At 35.9% G+C, this 26,042-nt stretch overlaps 2 protein-coding genes across 2 annotated transcripts in view; one reads left to right on the top strand and one right to left on the bottom strand.

Annotated features, from left to right (window-relative positions):
* The window catches only part of LOC145666619 (acetylcholine receptor subunit beta-like 2), a 699,654-nt gene that overhangs the window by 349,947 nt on the left and 323,665 nt on the right, over positions 1 to 26,042 (top strand). The gene's annotated exons all lie outside the window — the stretch shown is intronic.
* Positions 5,687 to 12,201, bottom strand: LOC145666622 (uncharacterized). The gene is made up of 2 exons (XM_081734059.1): positions 11,772 to 12,201; positions 5,687 to 5,983 (listed from the first exon to the last, which is right to left on the bottom strand). The coding sequence occupies exons 1-2, from the start codon at positions 12,186 to 12,188 to the stop codon at positions 5,894 to 5,896; spliced, it is 507 nt and encodes a 168-aa protein (XP_081590185.1). The 5' UTR covers positions 12,189 to 12,201; the 3' UTR covers positions 5,687 to 5,893.

Below are 26,042 nucleotides of genomic sequence, written 5' to 3'. Positions count from 1 at the left end.
ACAAAACTGTCAGGTGTTTCATATTCCGGTGATAACTCTGAATTTCACTTTGCAGAATAACAGTCCTGTTTTCAGTGAAGTCCACATGAAGTAAAATAGAATTTGTATCTTGAAATTTTATATGGTGCTTTTCGGTAGCAATTAATTCTTGATGTAGTCATGAATTACAATTCTTACAGTTAAACAAGCAATGTACGATACGAAAACAGAAAGTGTCAGTTTTTTTAACGAGATTATTGTTTTTCCATATGGCATACGTAACACTTTCATTTTTATCAGGATCAATAATTAAAGATTCCACACTTACTCCTTCCATTCCAGGACATTCACCACATTCTTGAAGAAGACAGTTGTCATTTTCTTAGGATCATACTACTAAAGGAAATAGGTCACTCATGACAGCTTCAATACAGGCAGCACCTTTGATTTGTAGCAACGCAGTAGCAGCTAACTTAAAATTTGCACAATACACACTTCCCTCGCAGGTTGCGGACTGACCCACTTTAGTCGAATACTGTAAAATTCCGAGTGACCCATTCTTATGTTGGGATTGTTCTGTTTGGAACGTGTAAGAAAACGTTTCGATTTTTTTTTAACTTTTTGCCCTTTTTTCGATCACTGTAATGACATCGCACTTAATTGAGACTTTATCTGGAGCATTCCAAATCATCATTGAGGTAATAGTTCAGGCTTTTTGTAGATCATCAGAATTTATTGGATGGCCATTTCAAGTAAACTTAAAATTTGTGTTTTTCGTAATCGTAATTTCCACCTCAGATTATTTCGGTTTAAGAAAACGGAGGAGTAGGGGGAGGCCCATTTTACTATTTGAGAGCCTTCTGGATCAAAATAATGAAAAAAAAAAAACAGTCAAGAAAACCTTTTATTCTTCATTTAATGAATGTGAACCACAAACATCATCAAATCATTGCACTTTTATTGTTCCCAGTGTTGCTAACTGTGACATCAAAGTTAACGTAACTTCGCTAACTTTAAAAGGCTGCAGTTAATTCATGAAGCATTGGTCGAGAATGGTATTTGGTGTGTTTATTATTCATGTAAAGTTGAACCATCTGACAAACTTTCAGAATTTTAAAAGATGGTGTTTTCGAGGAAATGGCGCCCAAAAATGGCGATTTTTGAAAATTTTACAATTTCTCGAATTTTTTGCTACAAAACGGTCGCACACAGAAGAAATACAAATTTTTTCGGAAAGCGGGTAACCAGGTCTTACCAACCGTGAAAACAGAATTTTAAAATTCGAACCGGAAGTTCTCGAAAAAAATTCGCAAACTTCGACTTTTCAGATAAATTTACGTTCATTTGTTAATTTATGTACAAAAAGATACGCATGCGCAAACCAAACTATAATAAAATATAGTTTATTTATATCCCTATGTACATACCACAACAAGAATTATAGCTCTACCTGTCTCCATAGCCGAATGGTGAGACTTCGAAGTTGACCATTTTCCATGTCTTCTACAATTCATAAATTGTACTCCCCGTCTTTGATGGCCCATTACTTGGCGGGAAAATTTTTTTCGACAAAACAAAAAAATATGGGTCTCTTAAAAACATGTCTAGTTGCTATAAAAAAAGTTTCAACAATATCTGAGATGGTGATGGTACATGCTCTGCCTGAATTGAAATGGAAGGCACCATATATATATATATATTTAACATTACCTTAAGAAATTTGAATATTACAGATGAAAAACAACTTTATTGATAATTAAAAAGAACTGAACTGATTTTCCAGATACAACTGATTACTTTCTTCACGCAAAAACAGTGTAATTTTTGAAATTTTTTCTATAGGCAATGAGATGTACTGAATTCTCAATTATGCAAAAAATTGGTCCAATAAGTTTCTTATGATCACGAATGGTTTACTGAATTACTAAATTCATCTCTTTGAGAAACTACATTATAACAATTAAGTTGTTGATATAGTTATATCAAAGTAAAGAAACTCGAATTAAGTAAGTAATAACTTAGAAAATACTTAGAAACTAAACAAATTACACATTTACCGAAATTGCCATTCTGTGGAAGTAATTGTATGATTACGAAAGTTGCAGAATAATCAGAGTAACTAAATTTAATAAATTGGTCGATCAAATTATTTACTAAATATGTCGTTGAAAGAAAATTATCCATAAAATAATGAATAACACTTCATAAAACACTTAAGTAACTAATTCCTGATTTTTAGAAGTGTTCACTAAATTTAGTTTAACACTAACAATAATGCTTTGTGGCCTGTGTGAAGTTGGCCCCCCAAAAGTTTGGGCTACACGAGATATTTATTGGGCCAGAAAGTACTTCATTTGGGCTGTTTGGGCTAGCAACTTTTAGCGTTTGGGCTACTCTGGAAACAAAGTTACAGCCTCCCAAAGTTTGAGGGGCCAACTTCACTTTAGCCCCCCAAGTGTTTGGGCCAGACGAGATTTTTATTGGGCTGGGTAGTACTTCGTTTGGGCTGATTGGGTCAGCAACTTTTAGCGTTTGGGCTAATATAGTTTCCGAAATATGGGCTATTAAACTTTTTGAAAAGTGATTTTCGTGCTTCTTTTGTCGGGGCCAACTTCACTAATATGATATTTATGACAAACATGTTTATTGGAATTTACAGTACTTTGTGTCGACTAGCAGTTTACAAAGTTTCAAGATTTGGGCTGGTTTCGAAACAGAATTAGAGCTTCACAAAGTTTGGGGGGCCAACTTCGCATTAGTCCCCAAGTGATTGGGCCAGACGAGATTTTTATTGGGCTGGATAGTACATCGTTTGGGCTGATTGGGTCAGCAACGTTTAGCGTTTAGACTATTATAGTTTCCGAAATATGGGCTATTAAACTTTTTGAAAAGTGATTTTCATGCTTTTTTTTGTCGGGGACAACTTCACTAATATGACATTTCTGACAAACATGTTTATTGGAATTGACAGTACTTTGTGTCGACTAGAAGTTTAGGAAGTTTCAATATTTGGGCTGTTTTCGAAACAGAATTAGAGCTTCACAAAGTTTGGGGGGCCAACTTCACATTAGCCCCCAAGTGATTGGGCCAGACGAGATTTTTATTGGGCTGGATAGTACATCGTTTGGGCTGATTGGGTCAGCAACTTTTAGCGTTTGGGCTATTATAGTTTCCGAAATATGGGCTATTAAACTTTTTGAAAAGTGATTTTCCTGCTTCTTTTGTGGGGGCCAACTTCACTGATATGATATTTATGACAAACATGTTTATTGGAATTTACAGTACTTTGTGTCGACTACCAATTTAGGAAGTTTCAAGATTTGGGCTGTTTTCGAAACAGAATTAGAGCTTCATAAAATTTGGGGGGCCAACTTCACATTAGCCCCCAAGTGATTGGGCCAGACGAGATTTTTATTGTGCTGGATAGTACTTCTTTTGGGCTGATTGGGTCAGCAACTTTTAGCGTTTGGGCTATTATAGTTTCCGAAATATGGGCTATTAAACTTTTTGAAAATGATTTTCCTGCTTATTTTGGCGGGGCCAACTTCACTAATATGATATTTCTGACAAACATGTTTATTGGAATTTACAGTACTTTGTGACGACTAGGAGTTTAGGAAGTTTCAATATTTGGGCTGTTTTCGAAACAGAATTAGAACTTCACAAACTTTGGGGGGCCAACTTCACATTACCCCCAAGTGATTGGGCCAGACGAGATTTTTATTGGGCTGGATAGTACTTCGTTTCGGCTGATTGGGTCAGCAACGTTTAGCGTTTAGACTATTATAGTTTCCGATATATGGGCTACTAGCAGCGTTCACCCCGCTTCGCTGCGGTCACCCCGGAACGCAATAAACTTTGTTACTTAGATAATTTTTACTTTTTCGCTTTCAAGTGATATGATAAAAACCATAGAAGATTGCAGTAAATGTTAACATTATATCGCCTGTCATTTATGTTAACCCGCCCCGCTTCGCTGCGGTCACCCCGGAACGCAATAAACGTTGTTACTTAGATAATTTTTACTTTTTCGCTTTCAAGTGATATGATAAAAACCATAGTAGATTGCAGTAAATGTTAACATTATATCGCCTGTCATTTATGTTAACCCGCCGAGTGACACGGTCATGCGGGTTGCATATAAATACGTTTATTTTTACCTATGATGAACTAACAAAGGATTTGTACGTTATGGACACTTGAATGGTCAATTATCTCAAGACACTGGTAATTAAAAATTAAAGTGATATGATAAAAACCATCTAGGGTCCAAATCCTAATAACCCCCCAAAAATGAAAGAAATTGGTTCAGCCGTATTAGCGTGATGAGTTCACAAAGGATTTGTGCGTTCTCTTTTATATATAAGACTAGCAGCGTTCACCCCGCTTCGCTGCGGTCACCCCGGAACGCAATAAACTTTGTTACTTAGATAATTTTTACTTTTTCGCTTTCAAATTGCAGTAAATGTTAAAATTATAGCGCCTGTCATTTATGTTAACCCGCCGAGTCACATGGTCATGCGGGTTGCATATAAATACGTTTATTTTTACCTATGATGAACTAATAACAAAGGATTTGTACGTATGGACACTTGAATGGTCAATTATCTCAAGACACTGGTAATTAAAAATTAAAGTGATATGATAAAAACCATCTAGGGTCCAAATCCTAATAACCCCCCAAAAATGAAAGAAATTGGTTCAGCCGTATTAGCGTGATGAGTTCACAAAGGATTTGTGCGTTCTCTTTTATATATATAGATTAAACTTTTTGAAAAGTGATTTTCGTGCTTTTTTTGTCGGGGCCAACTTCACTAATATGACATTTCTGACAAACACATTTATTGGAATTTGCAGAACTTTGTGTCGACTACCAAGCAAGGAAGTTTCAAGATTTGGGCGGTTTTCGAAACAGAATTAGAGCTTCACAAAATTTGGGGGACCAACTTCACGTTAGCCCCCAAGTGTTTGGGCCAGACGAGATTTTTATTGGGCTGGATAGTACTTCGGTTGGGCTGATTGGGTCAGCAACTTTTAGCGTTTAGACTATTATCGTTTCCGAAATATGGGTTATTAAACTTTCTGAAAAGTGATTTTCCTGCTTGTTTTGTCGGGGTTATCTCCACTATTTTGAGTGTTCTGATAGATATCTTTAGTGAACCACACACGATTTTTATTGTGGAAGATAGTACTTCGTTTGGGGTGATTGAGTTAGTAACTTTATACGTTTGGACTATTTTAATTCCGATATATGTGCTATTGCAATTTTTAAACGTGATTTCCTGTTCATTTTATCGAGTCGGCTCTCGGTACTGTCGCTACTAATATCACTATGTATTACATTTATTGGGCTTAAAATGCTTTCCGTATACTAGTAGGGTAGGAAGTTTGAAGAATTTGGCTGACTTTGAAATAACCACAGTTTCAGAAATTTTTGGGCTAGACATGTTTTTTGTTGTATTGAATAGTATTCCACTTGGACCAATAGAGCTATTTTTTGTATTCGACATTTGGGCAATGCTTTCCATAAATGGGATATTATGTCTTTTAAATATGATTTTTTTCACAGGTATCTTCACTAATATGATTTGTCTACCAAATAGTATATGTTTATTGGTCTTGATCAAGGTAGTATTTCAGTCTTTTTTTATTCATTCATTTGTCAACTATTCTTTAACATTTTATTTTCTCATTACAAAGAATAACCATTATTTTTCTAATTTAAACTCTTCATTGTTAACCTTACATTTCTTTAACATCAGAAATTCTTAACTAGAAGAACAATCAGTGAATGTAACACAGCCTTTGAGCTTACACTTATCCAGTAAAATTATATTTTTATTAAATCGAGTATAACAACAATCTTAATTGGATTGTGCGAGTAGCTGCTACTGGATTTGATTTCATTTTAGTGTCATCTATGTGTTCCCATCTTGTATCCTTTCGCCGACAAAATGCTGTATAGTGGGCAGATTTTTCTTCTATACATCCTCTTAAAGTAAACCTATAAAAACAAAAATATGATTGAATTACTTATTTACATTGAGTTCCTTGGACAGTATTAATTTATTTGGATGAAATTGTTAACTACTTTTTCGTGCGAACGTAAGGAAGAGACATTAGGTCTACTTTCTTGTCTATTTTTTAATAAAAGGCCTTGTATAATATTTCATTAGCTAAATACCGACAAGTGTGGTTGAAGACAATCACGCATAGACAGAGTTGTAGATGAGAATGACAAAATATATTTTCTACTGACTCCCCATTTCGGGATGTAATTGTAGTAGTGAAAGTGTGACCAGCCAAAATCAACTGAAATACTCATTTATATACTCGCTACGGAGTAATTTTTTCCGCCATTGGGTACTTTATATACTTCTGATATACGTAGATGTAAGAAAATTCGATAAGGCTGAAGGAAATTCGATAAGACTTCTCGAACTTCGGTTTTGAAAATTTATTATCCGGCACTCGAATCCTTTCTAGTATTTAAGATTGTCGAAATTTCGTGTCATATCTAAACTTCCAGTATCATAGAAACAAACTTTAGAAATTTTGGATGAGAAGCTCCCTATAGATCGTGCTGTCTGTTTGTATGTAACGTCCGACGATAACTTTCGAACAAATTGTACAATTTTGACGGATTTACTTTGAAATGCTCCTCTTTGCCTTCATCATTCACATGGGCGCCCAAAGGGGAGAGGGAACGCCCCCTGGCTCACGAAAATATGTACGTAATATAGCAAACCACGTATATTAAATACCAGATGTAATATTGCAACCATGGAGATGCTCCCCACAGAAAATCTTCTTAAGGCGCCCATGATCATACACCTATTGTTTTTCTTTGTCTTTCGACAAGGAGAACTCTCTTGAATCCAAGCATTTTTCCTACTTTGAGCTTATTCGTGATGTTACTACTATTATTAATATTACTATTTTATCACTATTAATAGTACTGCTACTTCTATTACTATTACTACTACTACCACATAATCTTATACTGTCAGTTTTGCAACTGACATTTGGTACGTTTCAGTAGTCTTTTTTTCTTTCTTCTTTGTCGACTTATGGTATTATATAGGCTATGTGAAGTAGATAGATTTTACAATAAATTATTGATATGGTTTACAATAGATCTCTTTTCTCCACATATTTGCTGCATGTGCGGGTAAAACAAGCTAGGTCTGCCCAGGCCCGTAGCCAGCCCAAAAATTTAGTGGGGGGGCTGGTAGAAGTTAGGAGGAGCCCTACCCAATCATATTATACTTCATCACCATATTATAGTTCATTTGCAAGCCTACCGTGAAATTTTATGGGGGCCAGCCAAGTTTAAGGGGGCCGTTCCCCTTGCCCCCCTGTGGATACGGGCCTGGGTCTGCCCTTCCGTCAGTGTTCGTATTTTCTTTTTTGCCTTGAGGCCACAGTGGCTCAGTGGTAGAACGTTCACCTCTGGTGCATGGAATCCCAGCTTTGATCCCAGCTCGCGCCAAGTGAACTTTGTGGTGGACAAACACTGTGTGCGTGGGTTTTCTCGGGGCTCTCCCTTTTCCTCCCACTTTATTCATTCCAGCATTTCATTCATTTCTCATCATCACAGTCTCCTTTAGCCTAGCCGGCATAACCGTAGAACGTAAAACTGAAAGATTTCCTTTTTGCCATCATTTTGTTGCCCGCCATTTTTTCTTTGCTGTCATTTTGAAATTCCTATAATTACGTACTGAATATGTAACGATTAGAAATCGGGACTTGAAACCGCCTTTCTATTTTTAGCGCGCTTTTCTATCTCCAAAATTTCCGTTTTGCCGCCATCTTGAAATGCATATGACTACATACCACAGTAATCGGATCCATTCCCCCCTCCGATGTGAAAGTCGCAGAAGAAACCTTAGTTTTGCCGTTTTTGAACATTTCTTTTCGCATCCGACGGAGAACTCGCCTCATTAAATTATAAGTCTCTAACCTGTAGATGACTAATGTCAGTAATCGTGCAAAGAATCATTCGATTCGGTTTACTAGTTTAGAATATTAGCGCAATTATACATCGTCACTTTCCCGTTGCCTCCATTTTCTTTTGGCCACCATCTTGAAATGAAATGGCGCTACTGGCGACTTACCGTGCGGATTCTGTTGTCTGTGGCACTAATTTACAATGTTAGATTGTGAGCAAAAACGCACCACTCTATCTGGTGCCCTTTGCATGGCACAAACACACACATACACGGCTCGAGCAATTACATTAGCCGGTCTTTTCTTATAGGGCGGACTAAAAGAACAGAAAAAATGAGTCAGAATGGAGGGTTCGACTTCTATAAGGTTTGGATCTGAACCACCCATTTTTTCGGAAAGCAATATTAACATCTAGTATTCACTCTGTCCTATAGGGCGACATTGATAAATTCTAATTGTTTCAAATTTCAGGTAATATGTGAAGCATTAATAAACACTTTTTTCCTCCATACCTGACATGCTAATTTTCACATTAATACCAGCATTTAAGATCTCATGCCGATCTTGGTAGCAGAGGGGGTTCTCTTGCTGCACTTCGAAGCTAGGGGTCCAATATTCGAATATTAGTCAGGCATGTACATTTTTTTGGGGGGGGTATTAGCATCGCGCATAAGAGGCGTTCCTGAAACCACTTTTAAAAAGTCATAGTTGACAAAATTTGGTGACATTCAAAAATTTTCAATATTCGTCGAATGAAGTTTCGTAATGTTTCGACAATAACCAAAATGTCACGATAACACCCGAAGTTTCGAGAATACTAGAAATTTTGTTCATATTTGAAGTTTAGAATATACCCAACATTTCTGTAATAATCAAATTTTCAAAATTACCTGATATTTTTATGACACTAGGACCAGAGGCGTATTTACGATTTTGTTTTGGGGGGCTTTGCTAACTTTATTTCTGGAAATGTAAAAATTCTGCAAGATATTTCATTTGTTTAAAATAGTAAATAAAATTTCGGGAGATTAAGCGGGAAGCCCTCTTACATACGCCACTGACTAGAACTTTCAAATACCCGAAACTTCGACAATGTTGGAACTTTTGATCATACTCAAACTTTAGATAATACCCGAAACTTCGATAATACTGAAACTTCGATAATTTCAAATACTCGAACGGTTTCGAGTAACCGATGACAACTCGATAAATTTTCACTCTCGAAATTCGATAGGTCCTCAGCCTTATCGAACATCCCTATTCAGAACGAAGTGACAAATTGGAATAGAGTTTGCGACAATAGAAAAAAATATCTCTAAACTGAATACCAACGTTTACCATTAACACTATCAGTAGTGTGTAAAATCAGTTAACTGGAGCACCTATTTCAAAGGTTTTGAGCATTACATGAAGTAGTTTTGAAAAAATAGGAAGAGTAAATATTAGTTTTTTCTTCTGAAAGGAGTGGTTGATGCATCTAGAGCAACCAGTCTAAAGCTCACAGAATCATCATCCAAATTTATAAACCTATTATTTTAGTTTCACAATATGAAGCTTCACATTAAATATGGGTCACCAAATATCATACTGATAAAATCGAGACGTCTGAGATGGGCGGGACCTTCGCTCGCATGGGAGATATCCTTGGTTTGTATAGAGTTCGAGTGGGTAAACCTGTGGGAAAGAGACCTTTAGAAAGGCCAAGAAGGAGATGGAAGAATAATATAAACAAGATCTTTATAAGGTGGGTCGTACGAATTGAGATTGGATTGGAGCTGTTCAGGGTAGGATCAGATAGAAACGTTATTTCTGCGGCGGTGAACCTTCGGGTTCTTTAATCCATAGAGTGAGTGACTGAGTGAATTATTTTAGTTTCCGTATTGATGACGAGATAACCATATTAAACTTTTATCACGTACTCATGAAACGAAAATTTACGTTCTTTTTCTTTCAGAATGAAAAAAGTTAGATCATTTTTTCCCACAAAAATGCTGTAATTATTAACTTCATGCATTTAGAAATTTATCATTTATTTTTACATGTATGCTATGGCATACAACAACACCACAAGACTAAAACTGTATCATTGATTGTAGTTATTTCACTTTATATAATAATATGGAAGTTTCCATAAGTGTATTCCTCTTATACATACAGGGTGTCCCAAAAGTAATGGTAAAAAATGAAACCACAGATTCCTATCACCAAAATAAGAAAAAAGTTCATATGACCTAAGGTCCGGAAGTGGTCAGAGGCGGAGCTAGACAGCTTTCAATGCGTGGAGAAAGGAACTTTACACTTAGAGAATGGAACTTGTCGACTTACAAAACCGCATTGAAGATGCGTGTGAACAGTTACGGAACACACTGGCAGTGGTGGAATGCATTCAAAACTCACGATTAGCACGTTGCATAAGCGTAGGAAGACAGCACTTTGAACATCTGTAGGTACGTTTATTATTTGCACGTATTACCTAGCCTACTCTGCGTAAGATACTACGCTATAAACAAAGTACGTCGTTGTGTATTCCGCCTGTTAATTCATTACATTACATGGCTAGTTATACTTGTTTTTATTTCTACCTCTATCTGCAAGTTTCTATCTGGGATACCAGTTTCCATTGCCCTCTGATATTATGTAACCATGCTAAGTGGTCTTTGCTTTGATTTCCATTGTACATGTGCGCGCCATCCTGCCACGGATAACTACTTTTTCCTGCATGGTTTCCATCTTTATTGCACCCTTTCAATACCTCTGCCGTACAGACATTCGCTGAATCCCTAAATGACGTATGGAGAATCTCTGATGCAGTTATGTAACATGTGTTTAACATATCAAGTCAAGATGATCTTTATGTATTTATGAACCCCCTTCCTAGCTCCTATCAATGGCAGGTGTGAAGTTCTTTTCCCTCCAATCTCTAAGCTGTCTACTTCCACCCCTGTCCAGTTCCGGATTATAGGACATATAAACTTTTTTCTTGTTTTGGTGCCAAGAATCAGTGGTTTCATTTTTTATCATTACTTTTGAGACACCCTGTATAGTCAGTGAAAAGATAAATTTTGAAAAGCATCATACACTACTATTCGGGATTATTGTATAATTTAGTAAGTTAACTGTTCATAACAAATGTCTTCTACGCAGATAATACGCAGCTGAAGAAAAGTATAAATGTTCAATGTTAAAATATATCCAAGAGTTGATTACAATGTTTTAAACTTCGCTTAAATGCCTAGATACAGGGTCGTAGTCATGGGCGTCTCTGGCGGGGGAGACGAGGGGGACGCGTCCCCCTCAATATTTTGAAGTACAAAATATTCAATATTTTATTCTAATTTATTTACTAACGACAGAATAACATATAAATAATAATTACGCTATTTGGAATATAATATTCAGGCTATGAAAGGATTATAAGGATTATAACAGACTTGTTGATATACCTCAGGGGGTCCGTGAAGGTAATCAGAAAGCTAACAAATGGAAACTAAGATAATAAACAGGTTCGGCTTGGTAGTACCATTTAAATCACTTTCCTTGATGTCCCCCCCAAATTTTACATGCCAGAGACGCCAATGGTCGTAGTTACAGTAATACGTTCATGTTCTAAACATTCTGACCCTTACAGATTAATTCAAGGATCTAATCTTTCACCTCTAGCTTAAAATATTTAGTATTTTACCCCTTGCTTGTTGTAGTATAATATTTAGGAATAAAATTAAAATTTCTAATAAATTAAGAAATAAATTATTTTGCTTGTCACAAATTTAATTTCCGCCCAGAAGCGTTAATATAGAACTTAATTATTGTGATATAAGTATGAGAATAAAAGGAATAGTTACCTTATTTTTAGCGATTTCCAAATTGGTTGGTATTGTGCTTAGCTTCGTAGAAATTGGAGTTTCACTTATTGACGCCTGCTCTGGTCCAACGTGAATAATAAGAATTGGTGGGATATTTGATAGCAATAACTTTACAGTGCCAGGACATACAAGTCCTTTGTAATTCTTGGGATCAATCAAGTATGTGTCATGTGGCAAATATTTTACCTGTTCACTTTTAAATGGCCTGCCACAAAAATCAATGCTTTCATCTCTTAGAAGTTCAGTACACTTTCCCTGAAGATTCAATAAATCTGTTTCATCTTCAATATTCACACCAATAGTTTTTTGATGTATAGTTTTCTTTTCATCAGGGCAAACGAAACTCGAACATTGCCTCGACCATTCTACATTTATATCACTAACGCGAGTTGCCATAGCATGTAGTGTCATATAACCTGTAAATGTATGTATATTATAATAATATAACTTTATTTTTTATGAAAGTTGCACTACATCTGCTAATTACTCTCTTGCAAATGAAGAATTTAAAATTAAGAATCCGTCACTATACTAATGCTTAATCAATAACATACAAAAACAATTCCCCCACGCACATACACAGGGTATATAAGAATTGCGTCTATGTACATACGTTGAGAGATGATTCCTTACATCAAATGGAGTAAAAATCCCTAATTAACATTTGTTGAAACCATCAGTTGCTAGAGTTTCAGTTCAGACACCGAAACTGAAAAAAGGTCAAATTTGAAATCGCCAACACTTCTGAACTATGGGACTAGATGAAGCAGTTCAAAGAATCACATAGCAATGGATAAGAGCTCTATCTAAATATCTATGTTTCAATATCCTACAGTACCTGCTTATTAAAATTTCTAAAGGAGGTCTGAGTATTGAGAGGCACTATCAAGTATTAATTAGGCATAAATATTAATTGTTTTCATAAAATTTAAATTTCAACTTATTTAACTGTTGCTGATAACAAATGATTAATATCACGTTCTAATTTCATGTTAAATATTTTTCACTTCAGAGTTATGCAACCACACACAACATTATTAAACATCAAAGTAGTGCCTTTTCTTTGTCCGACTGCCTTTATAGAAGTTAATTTGCAGGTACTGTAAGACACTGAAACATGGATATTTAGGTGGAGCTCCTACCAGTTGCTATGTAATTCACTGAACCGCTTCAGCTAGGTCTCATGGTTTAGAAGTGTTGGCGATTTCAAATTTGACGTTTTTTCATTTTCGGCGTTATATAACTGTGACAGGTGGCGTTTTTCAACAAATGTTCATTAGGAATGTTTACTCCATTAGATGTAAAGAATCATATCTCAACGTATGTACACTCATGTCCAAAATGATTTCGCATATCTATGACTGTCTTCTTGTAAGAATATAATTTGATAATGATCTTGCAGGGTACTTTTAATACTGATACTACGTGTATAATCGGGAAATGTATATTTGTGGTAAATTTCATAGGAAAAAAAGTATAAATACGAAAATTAGAATGAGTAAAACAAAATGACGCTAAATGAACAAGAAAGTTTTATTTTCGTTTTATTGTTCTTATTTACTGCTCTTTTAACATGAAATTTGCCACATACATGTCTTTGCCGATTATACACATACCAACATATATAAGAAATACCGGGCGAATTCGTTATCAAATTATATCCCTACAACAACATATTTATAGACATGCGACAATAATTTTGGATATGACTGTTCATGCAATTCTGACACACACGGTTTAACTATTTTTCTTTGGCGTGATTACAAGTTTCTTGTCATTTTTATATAATAGAAATATTGTGTCAATAACATAACACTGCGATTTAAGAACTGTTTTAAGTACAGAAAACCTTAACTGGGGCATCGGTCCTACCCATCCCAACCGTGTGTGCTTCCATAAAATTCAGTTATGTTGTAGTACAACTTACGGGAAATACGTTTTGAATTTTGTACATCACAGTCTTAAGAATTTCCATATAGGCCTATAAAAATATCTTAAAATACTCTTAAGTAGACCTTCGTTATTCAAGCTGAAATTACCTTTTGCAATGAAAATAATGAACTAAGACAGGCAGGATCAATTCTCTCCTATTATGAAATATATTTAAAATTTACTGTAATTATTACGAATTTATTTGCATTACATATGCTCATTTTAACGTATCGTTTCCCTAGAGAATTGTATAACACATAACTAACTAACTCTATGGCGTATGGAACCCGGAGGTTCAATGCCGCGTTCACAAAAGCTCTCCACTGACTTCTATCCTTAGCTAACTGCATCCAGTTTCTACTTTCTATTCCAATCTCTGCGGGATCCATCTTAATATTGTCCTCCCACCTGCGCCTAGGTCTTCCTAATGGTCGTTTTCCGATTGGTCTTCCTGTCAAGACTTTGAAAGCGTTTCTACTTTCTTCCATTCTAGCTACATGACCCGCCCACCTAAGCCTCCTAGATTTCACAACCCTAACAATATTGGGTAAACCATATAAATTATGTAGTTCCTCGTTATGAAGTTTCCGCCATTCCCCATTCCCGTTCCTCTTGGGCCCGAATATTCGTCTCAGGATCTTGTTCTCAAATACTTTCAGTCTATGTTCTTCCCTCAGAGTAAGTGACCATATTTCGCAGCCATACAAAACAACAGGCATGATTATCGTTTTGTATATTTTAAGCTTCAAATTCCTCGAGAGAATTCGCGATGACAAGAGATTTTGAACCGAATAGTAACACATACTTTTGTTTAAAACTAACAGTTGCACAATATTGATGTATGAACAAACGCAGAGTGAGTAATTAGTTCTTATTTCTACTGCTGGTGCGCTGTGCGCTCTCGTTTTCATTAATCTCTAAACTGAATTCAATGTCTATGTGAGATTGCAAGAGCGGATCCAGGAAACAGGAAAGAACCGGTGTAGCAGGAAAATCAGACCCCAGGAAAATTGTCACCCCGGGGTGCTATTTTCCCAGGAAAATAAGACCCCAGGAATCACCTTTACAGGGGGAGATACTTTTCCTAGGAAAAATATCACCCCGTGGTGCTAATTTTCCCAGGAAAATGGTTATCCTGGGGCCATAAATTTCCCGAATATCAATTAAAAATGTACATATGAGGGTATAATTTTCCTGGCCTGAAAAAATAGACCCCCCTAACATACACTAAATAAAACCTAAAAATTCAATCTTTTGTATTTTTATTGGTCTTTTGAAAGGAGATTTGTTCACACAGTAAGTTGGGGGTATAATTTTCCTTGCCAGGAAAAATGGACCCCATCTAAAAACCGCTGTAAATAACCACCAAAAAATTCAATTCTTTGTCATTTCATTAGTCTTTAGAAAGGAGATTCGTCTACAGAGTAGGGTGAGGGTATAATTTTCCTGGCCGACGCTGAAAAAAAACACCAAAAATTTCAATCTTTTGTCATTTCATTAGTCTTTAGAAATGAGACTTGTATATGCAGTAGGGTGGGGGTATAATTTTCCTGGCCAGGAAAAATGGACCCCCCTAACAAATACAGTAAATAAAACCTAAAAATTCAATCTTTTGTAATTGTATTAGTCTTTTGAAAGAAGATTTGTTCACACAGTACGTTTTTGGTATAATTTTCCTGGCCAGGAAAAATGGACCCCCATCGAAATAATGCCGTAATTTACCACCACAAAATTCAATCGTTTGTCATTTTATTGGCCATTAGGAAGGAGATTTGTCCACACAGTAATGTGGAGGTATACGTGGCGATCCATTTTTACTGACCAGGAAATTTATACCTCCATCCTACTGTGTGTACAAATCTCCTTCCTAATGGCTAATAAAATGACAAAAGATTGAATTTTATGGTGATTATTTACTGCGTTTTTTCGCTGGGGGTCCATTTTTCCTGGTCAGAAAAATTACACCGCCAACCTACTGTGTGAAAAAATCTTCCTTCAAAAGACCAATAAAATTACAAAATATTGAACTTTTAGGATTTATTTACTGTACTTGTTAGGTGGGGTTTTACTTTTCCTGGCCAGGAATATTATACCAACACCCTACTGTATTGACAAATCTCTTTTCTAAAGACTAATGAAATGACAAAAGATTTAATTTTTGGTAGTTATTTACTATGTTAGGTGGGGTTCCATTTTTCCTGGCCAGGAATATTATACCCCCACCCTACTGTATGGACAAATCTCCTTTCTAAAGACTAACGAAATGACAAAGGAATGAATTTTTTGGTGTTTATTTTCAGCGTTTTTTAGGTGGGGGTTCATTTTTCCTGACCAGGAAAATTATACCCTCACCCCACTGTATGGACAAATCTCCTTTCTAAAGACTACTGAAGTGACAACAGTTTTATTTTTTTGGTGGTTATTTACAGCGTTTTTTAGGTGGGGTCCATTTTTCCTGGCTAGGAAAATTATACCTCCACCCTACTGTCTGGACAATTCTCCTTTCTAAAGACTAATGCAATGACAAAAGATTGAATTTTTGGTAGTTATTTACTATGTTAGGTGGGGTTCCATTTTTCCTGGCCAGGAATATTATACCCCCACCCTACTGTATGGACAAATCTCCTTTCTAAAGACTAATGAAATGACAAAGAAATGAATTTTTTGGTGTTTATTTTCAGCGTTTTTTAGGTGGGGGTTCATTTTTCCTGACCAGGAAAATTACACCCTCACCCCACTGTATGGACAAATCTCCTTTCTAAAGACTACTGAAGTGACAACAGTTTTATTTTTTTTTGGTGGTTATTTACAGCGCTATTTAGGTGGGGTCCATTTTTCCTGGCTAGGAAAATTATACCTCCACCCTACTGTCTGGACAATTCTCCTTTCTAAAGACTAATGAAATGACAAAAGATTGAATTTTTGGTAGTTATTTACTACGTTAGGTGGGGTTCCATTTTTCCTGGCCAGGAATATTATACCCCCACCCTACTGTATGGACAAATCTCTTTTCTAAAGACTAACGAAATGACAAAGAAATGAATTTTTTGGTGTTTATTTTCAGCGTTTTTTAGGTGGGGGTTCATTTTTCCTGACCAGGAAAATTATACCCTCACCCCCACTGTATGGACAAATCTCCTTTCTAAAGGCTACTGAAGTGACAACAGTTTTATTTTTTTGGTGGTTATTTACAGCGTTTTTTAGGTGGGGTCAATTTTTCCTGGCTAGGAAAATTATACCTCCACCCTACTGTCTGGACAATTCTCCTTTCTAAAGACTAATGAAATTACAAAAGATTGAATTTTTGGTAGTTATTTACTATGTTAGGTGGGGTTCCATTTTTCCTGGCCAGGAATATTATACCCCCACCCTACTGTATGGACAAATCCCCTTTCTAAAGACTAATGAAATGACAAAGAAATGAATTTTTTGGTGTTTATTTTCAGCGTTTTTTAGGTGGGGGTTCATTTTTCCTGACCAGGAAAATTATACTCTCACCCCACTGTATGGACAAATCTCCTTTCTAAAGACTACTGAAGTGACAACAGTTTTATTTTTTTTTGGTGGTTATTTAGAGCGTTTTTTTAGGTGGGGTCTATTTTTTCCTGGCTAGGAAAATTATACCTCCACCCTACTGTCTGGACAATTCTCCTTTCTAAAGACTAGGAGAAAAAGTAAGGTTTTCGAAGCCTTCGAAAATAAATAAACCGATTCTAGGTTTTAACTCATTATTTAGTGCCGAAGAAGTAGCTGACAAACTGAGATCGATTAACATACTTACGAGTGCAGCGAAAGAAGTACGAACGGCTCTTCTTCACACAGATTTCGGTATTGAAGGAGAATTTGGGGACAGTCAGCAACTTCATAAGTCCTGGCCAACAACTAGAATTCCTCAACCTCTTTTGGATTTCCTAGCAGAAGTGCTACAAGTGGCCAAGCTGAACATCATATCTGGGACGCAAGCGAAGATCTACATATCACTGACGAAGACATTGAAAACAATCTTGAAGAATTTTCCGACCAACAAAATCTAAATTTTCAGAATCTATTGAAGTCAATCTTCCAGACTTTATTCTATAATATATATCGTAGTAGGAAAGCAACCCCCATGCATTTGATGGTGGCACATTCAATTCATGAGAAATGCAAAATCAGACAACTGATCTCAACTATGAATAAATTAGGTGTGTCAGTTGGCTATAAAGATATCATGCAAGCATGAAGCAACCTTGCACAATATACACTAAAAACCTGTTTTTCCATCTTGTCTTTTTCAAGCCACTTTCAGGAGGATAGTTTCACGGTAGGAGCTGTGGACAATTTCGACCATGAAGAAGCTACTCTGTCAGGAATCCGTGATAGCCAAGATACAGTCATGGTGCTTTTCCGGAAAGTGCCAACGAAAGTCCCATCGAAACCGAAATGGTCAAAGTCAGTATTAGCAAGACCTGCAGTCATCTTCGATCCTTCCTTCCATCTCAGCAATTGAAGAAATAAGAAAGGAAGGTACAACCTATATCGATTCAAAACACGCTGACAATTTCTCCCGAACTGTATGATTTGGACATCGATAATCTGCGTCAGAAGGAGTTTACTCAAGACATAATGCATGCTGCATACGAGCTAGAAACTAAAGAATCCACTCTAACGCGGGGTACTGTGAATGCGATAATAACGGATTCAGATGTTTCCAAGAAACAGGTTGGCTTTCTTCCAGTACTGCCGTATCCAGTAACGGAATATAATAGTGTATACAGAGCAATGAAAAAAAAAACTTCCAGAGCCTACTTGTACAATTAAACCAATCTTCAATGCCTGTAGTATGTGACGAAGGGGTGTATCACATTGCTGCCGAAATTCAACTTAGGAGCAATGAATTTTCAAACATTGTCTTCATGCTAGGATCATTCCACATGACCTTCTTGTCTGCACAGGAAAGTACATTTCTGCTAGTGGTTTGGAGTCTCTTTTTATAGAAAATTTTTGGGTCTAAAGTAACCGAGAGTATTCTAAAGGGAACTATCTACGTTAGGGCAGTGAGAGGTATATTTATGATTGCAAATGTGTTTATGCTAAAGGGAAGGCTTTCCTGGAAGAAGGTGAATATTATACGTCTGTCATCCAGCAGTTCGTTGACACTATGACTATTATGAAAGAAAGACAAGCTTAAAGTGCTCTTATCAGTTCATGGAGTTGGTCAGTAATTCAGATGAAATATCCAAGCTTTGCAGAACTTTTCAGAGAAACTCAGCTCAATCTCAGGGCAATGCCGCTGCCTTGAACAGTTTTTACATCTTTAATTTCTGTTGAAAAGCTTTATAAGAGCTGACCGAGAAGGATACTGGCCGCTGCATCTGTATATAGTACAGCAGTTGCTTCCGGTATTCATGACATTCAATCGAATCAATTTCCTGTGGTACGCGCCCCTCTATCTTGAACAAATTAGAAATTTGGATACTCAACACCCGGAAATAGATGCTCAGTTCATGAATGGTCATTTCGTAGTCAGAAGAACGAACAATGTATTTAGCGCATTTGGTGCTGATATGATACTTGAACCGTTTATAAATAGATTAAGAAATCATCGGGAGAAATTATGGGTCAGACGCAACTATGAATTATATTACGGAGTGGAAACTGTCGTACCACGAAGTTCTTTCGACATGCTAAATCTTCAGTCAGAATCTTGGTATATCCCAAACAGACCACGAGTTCCTTGGTAATGTACTTGAAGTTCGTAACTCTGTTAACAGAATGGTAGAATTTTATGGAGCGCAGGGAAAACCCGTGCAAAGTTCACAGTCCTGTGAAGTTGTACCATTTCATGTCGCATGAAGTTGTACCAGATTCTAATGCAGAAGAAATCCTGAATTACCTGACACGTAGCCATGAAGCTTATGTGGCATTCCGAAACGAGCGATTTTTGTACAAAACAACTCTGTTGTCGAAGACTATTCACAGACGAAACTTCCACTGTTTCGTCAAGCAAATAAAGTAGTCTACTTTGTCTACTTTGCAAAAGTTGTTGGGACCGTCTGAGTACGTCTCCAAAGGAAATTCAACAATGAATACAGCAACTATTGCTGATGTTATGAACCAACTTCGTAAAACTCGAGTGAAAGGTTTACAAGCATTTGCTGATCTGTTTGATGTATTCTTCAAGAGGTGCACAATGTTTAAACACGCACCCGCAGGGATTTTACGAAACTAATCACTTCGGTCAAAAATGTGCAAAGACAGCAAAGGGTAACCGCCTCACCTATATTACTAATTAATCGGTCATGTACACATTCCTACCGGTGCAAATGGAGAGATTTTTGGCTTTCTCGGAAAACAAAATTGAAATTCAAGATGTCTTAAAAGACTAACTTCTGCACAAAAGCAAAGTTTATAGTCTTTGAAATGTATCTGAGTGAATTACTGCTTGAAAATGGTGCAACTCCTGCTATATCTGACACTGCCTCTTCAATTGTTCCAAAAATTACATGAGTGTTTCATGCTGAGTGTCAGTAATTTTACATTATGCTCTGAAAAGAAATATGTAAATATTCTCTAAAGCACAGCTAAAGTCATATTTCGTAAGAATTTTGAAAGTGTAGAAAATCTTAGTTAAATATTATTAGCTCTCACAAGCACACATGATATTACCATCAAATCAAAGTAAATTCTCGTGACATCAAAGTCTGCAAAATAAAAAATTATAATAATTACATTAGCTACATATTATATGAACAAACATGTTAATAATAATATTTGACAAATGCAATAACATTATTATTTCACTTCCTACGACACAGCAACCTATTACCTTTAATTTATCGATAAAATGAATGGACTATTTTAATTTGTTAAAAAGTAATAGCCCCCGCGTAGTGAGTGTTTTTCCGGTAATTTATTAAACAGTCCAAAAAACGCTACACCCTGCGCCACTTAAATTTAAATAGTTCCGTCATTTTTTAAGATCTACTAAAGATATTGGTAACGATAGAAAGCCAAGATTATGCTCCTTTAATTAGTTTGGGCTGCGTTTTCATATTTTTAATAACTTCATAGTTATTTGTCATGAAATGAAAAAAGAGAAACGAGAAAAACTAATTTTTGGCCCAAATAACCGTTATTTTTAAATATGGCGGCAACATGTAAACAATATATCCAGTTTTCTTACTTCTACTATCAATTATCTTTAATTTGGTACAAAAACAAAGTTTCTAACTTGTTTCTGTGAGAAGATATTTCAGTTCAAATATAATTTGGTACTTGCGCGCGGGCGCCATTTTGAATATTGAATTTCACAATGAAGGCCCCGGTTGCGGAAGTGTTACCTTCGATTTTTTTCATTAATTGATCACCCTCTAACAGGTTCTGAAGAGATCTGCTGTCATCCCCGACTTTTCTACAGCTCTTATGGACAGAGCCTGGATTATTAGTTTTGACTAAAGTAGTAACTAAAAAAAAGGTTTTGACTGAGAACCGAACTCTAGGTTCTTAGAGATGTGAAGCTGCCCAAACATAAACCAGACACAAAATACGCAGTTAATGAATTTAATTTATGTTGGCACATACAGACACACATTACACGTTTTTCACTTTAAAGTTATCTTTAAGTAGTTGAAACCTAAAACATTAACACATCACAAATAGTTAAATGAAGAAATAATAATCCATTTTTGTGTCTTTTTTTATTGTTTAAGCATCTAGTTAAAGAATTTTACATTTTTATTAAACAACTTTCGTACTTAAAAAAAAAATGCAGACAACAGCTGTAGTTTCAAGACCTTAATAATAATAATAATAATAATAATAATAATAATAATAATAATAATAATAATAATAATAATAATAATAATAATAATAATAATAATAATAATAATAATAATAATCAATGGGTTGTTTGGCTTATAGCGAGTTAAGGAATTTTCTTCGAGCAACAGGGTTGACTTTATATGCCAATTCCCACTTGAAATGAGCCTTATGAAACTTTATTTTTCTGTCCTAGCAAGGAGTCATATTACACAAGGAAGTCCTTTGATGAACGTTGTTATAATCAGTTGCCAAAAGGGTTTTCGAATGCTTTGTATGAACATTTTAAACGAAGGAAAATACAGAAAACAAAATATTTTTTATCACAGTTTCTCAAACACCAGCTCGGTGTACCATAAAGGTAGCGGATAACTAAATTAACAAATTATCTCCCAAAATAAAATTATGAATAAGATATATTTAGCGTGTTCATTTACTATTCGTCTCATTTACATTACAACACACATATGAAACAAAATACATTTTAAATAGAAACAAAAAGATCGTAACCCCCTTTTTGAGAATAACAACTCCCACAAGAGCATGAAGCTCTAAAACATTACAATATGAAATTACACACAATAAACGGGGTACGTCAAGGTGCTACATAATACACCTATATAACACTAAATAAGCACCAAAAATTGTAGTATTTTATAGGGACAGACAAAATATATTAAAATATGTTTAACACACTAAAGAGAATGAAAGACATGGGAGAGTTAATCATTTGGTATTTTTATAAGCTATCACTATAAGAATATAGTGTGTTAGACAACCATACAAATGGTGGAGGAAACTGTAATGCCAAAATTGATACTGTAATGATAATAAAGATTTTAAACTTAAGATAATTTGGCAAGTTTAAAAGGAACGAGGATTTTATAAGACGCAAAAGATTTTTGAAGAATATATATATATATATATTTTTTTAAATATGAAGTTTAAAGGTTATACAATTGTGTGTGCCTAGTTTTCCATAATCACACGTGGTAGGACAAGCGACAGGAGAAAACGAGATGGACGTAAAGCCTTATAAAATTACATTGTAAAATTTAGTTATGTGATGGAGCCCCCCCTTTGGAGGGATAGTCTGGGGCTAATTTAACACTCCATAATGTTTGTTAAATTTACCGCCATTAAAAAGAAGAACTTCGAAAAACAAAATCAAATTTTTTATGCCAACGTTCAATTCACTGAAGAATAGAGCAATAACAATGTTGCCTGTTTTGCTGCGTTGAACATCAGAATACCTATAGGATACAGTTTGTATACTTCACTTTACTCACTATCCAACTAATCACTTCCTTCTTGCTGTAAGGTCCATTACAGAAGAAAGGGGAACCACACACAAACTGAAATCAATCACCACATGTTCAGGAGAATGGGATTTTAATTGAACGAAATTGTCTGATGCTTTTCATAAACTTAAAATCTTCTTATGGTGAGGGTCAAACACATTTTGCAAAATAGTATTAATTATTTTTAGATTTAGCTTTTAACAATTACGATGGGTTCCACGCAGTATAGCTAAGTTTATCAAACAGTTTTGTTCGTCAGCTTGACATGGCGCCGAGCTAGCCACGAAGAAACGATATAAAAATTGAATTTTTGCTGCTTTACTAAATTAAAATAGTATACTTTACTAAACGTGGCTATTTACATACTCACAGTCCTAATCAAATCATCTTCTTTGAAGACATCTTCACCAAAATCGGAATTTTGATTGCAATACGCTGAACATGCACTGATAGTTCGAAGAACCTTCTCGTACAATGCGCCTTTCTTACCAAGTGCGCCAAAAAGTGGTTGTGAATTCTCGAACCCAGATAGCTTAACTAAGGAGTAGAGATTAAAATTTTGCGTTCGAATAACATTATAAATACATTAGTTGCCAAGAACTACCTAATGAAATTAAAGAAACAAATTTAGATAGCCAAAGACCATTTTATAGATCAATTACACATTTGGTGGATAAATTCAAGAATTGGATGGAGTAAAACTATCGGAAGCGCCTCTTACGAGGGTTTGAGAGATTAGGCGGTAAAATGATAAAAATACCCTTCTCCTTTGTTCAAAAGAACGAATAAGGGCGAAAATGATTTAAAAGTTTATGAAATATGAGACTTATTGACAAAAGGAGGGAAATTTTATCGGTTATCTTTTTCTTTGAAATAAGAAGCAAGAAGTATGCTGTTGAGTATTTGTTTTCCTTCTGACATTCCCTCTATAACTAACAGAGTCATTCCTCAATATCTCAGAGTGTGTCCAATCATGCTATTTCTTCCTTTTTAAATAGTTCTCAATATATTAACAGAAAACGCAAATGAAAGAAAAAATAGCGACACCCCGATTTTCAAGGTAACTTACAAAGAAAACTATAGTTGCAGCCCACTAGAAAAGAAATATAAGGAAACGAAGACTGGGATTTGTTGGGAACCGGTCAAAACCCCCACAGCCAAAACACCCACACTCAAGAAATGTCAAAACGCCCACACAAACGGTCATAACCCCCACACAAATGGACAAATCTCCCAAACACACGAACGGTCATAACCCCCACAGCCAAAACCCCCACACTCAAGAAATGTCAAAACGCCCACACGATCCGTCATAACCCCCACACAAATGGACAAATCTCCCAAATACAGGAACGGTCATAACCCCCACAGCCAAACCCCCACACTGGTAATCGGTCATAACCTCCAACGGTCATAACTCCCACACAAATGGACAAAACAGCCACACATAGCAACGGTCACAATCCCCACATAAATGGACAAAACCCCCACACAAATGGACAAAACTCCCACACAATCGGTCAAATCTCCCACACTCTGAAATGATTCTGGTTGTATGTCTTGCCCTTGTACTTTTTAATAACATTTTTTATTCCACTTAAACCGATGTTGCAACTATTCTTGCACTGTTTTGTAATGACAGAAACACTAAAGTGGGCGTCGTAAAGAGCCGTAACAAAGACGTGCAATCACGATATTTTCAGAGTGTGGGGGATTTGTCCGATTGTGTGGGGTTTTTGTCCATTTATGTGGAGATTGTGACCGTTGCTATGTGTGGGAGTTTTGTCCATTTGTGTGGGAGTTTTGACCGATCGTGTGGGCGTTTTGACATTTCTTGAGTGTAGGGGTTTTGACTGTGGGGGTTTTGACCTAGACCCAAAATAAGTGCAGAAAGGCCGAGATTGAAATATACGAGCCAAATAATACAAGATGTAGGGAAGAAATGATACAGGAAAATGAAACGTCTGGCTAGAGGTAGGGAACAGTGGATAGCTGCTTCAAGTCAATCGAAAGATTACTGACCCGATAAGAAAATTATAAGATATTTACAAATTCAATCACTTCTTGATTCAATCTCAGGTGAGAGATATCGTAGTAGGTACCCTGTTGTGAAGAGAAATAGTTCCCAAGTGTTCCATGAGAGACGCATTTATAAGTCTTGAACCAATACTGAACCACTCTGCCATTCGTGATGTAGACGATTCTTTCGGGATGAAGCATGTATTTCTTGGTGTAGATTATGAAATATTGCTTTTTCTGACATACTATCAACCGTTAATCCTCTTTCTTTATCATAGTTTTACTCAGTAATGTTCAGTAAAATTATTTGATAAAACTGTTGTGAATCTAAGATTTGTTGGTGTGAAATAAACAATGGGCCTGGTGTTCTGAAACCTACCAAACTTCTGAAAAGGTTTTGCTTGTATAAGCAACAGACACTCCATAACCTTTTCTGTTTAATATATTAAGCAGAAAAACGATAATATACTGCTGAAATTATGTAAAATATTGTTTTGTCAATGGGTTTACTCCAGCTCTGTTTGTTTGTTGAAGTTTAGCGTTCTTTTCCAGCATAAAGGCTACATCTTAATAAAGGCTAGATCTACATCTTAAGGTGGGACCTGAACCACCTTAATGCATTTGAATGTTTTATGTTCTCCCACAGGGAATTGTAGCCGTGGCCAGCGAGGAGGGATTCTTAGCTGTAGCTTATACGAAGGTGCGTGAAATTTAAATTGCAAGATTTGACCCTCAACAAACTATCTTAAAAATAACCTAATAAAATTACTGGAAAAGATAAAAGAAAAAAGGAAAGTCAGTAATTGCTCTAAAGTGTAGAATGTGACACAATTTGAATTTAAAGAGAGCTTAAGTTAAAGAAAGTACTAAGAGATATTTCCATTATCCTCACTGAGAAATATACTAATTAATTCAGTACATATCATAACAGCGAGGCATTTCGACAATCCTTACGAGTGTCTTAATCACGCCTTACGTCCAAGTGGTCTCCACGCTAATCCATTCTTTCTCTAAACTTGTGTAAGTGCTCCATCAAGAGTTAAGAGCGAGGGGTAGTTGACTTCCCGTTGAATGACTCTGTGAATATCTTCTGCATGTGTTAAGAAAGTCCTACGACACAAGAAGCGAGGAGGAAGAAATGATCAAAAGGTGAAGAAGAAAAGAGGGGGACAATGCTAGCAAAACGGAAGAAATCGAA

The sequence above is a fragment of the Thermobia domestica genome, chromosome 12 (assembly GCF_964235325.1).
Source record: "Thermobia domestica chromosome 12, izTheDome1.hap1.1, whole genome shotgun sequence".
In the NCBI taxonomy this organism is placed as follows: Eukaryota; Metazoa; Arthropoda; class Insecta; order Zygentoma; family Lepismatidae; genus Thermobia; species Thermobia domestica.
Note: the sequence above shows the minus strand (reverse complement) of the source record. Positions and strands in the feature narration are given on the sequence as shown.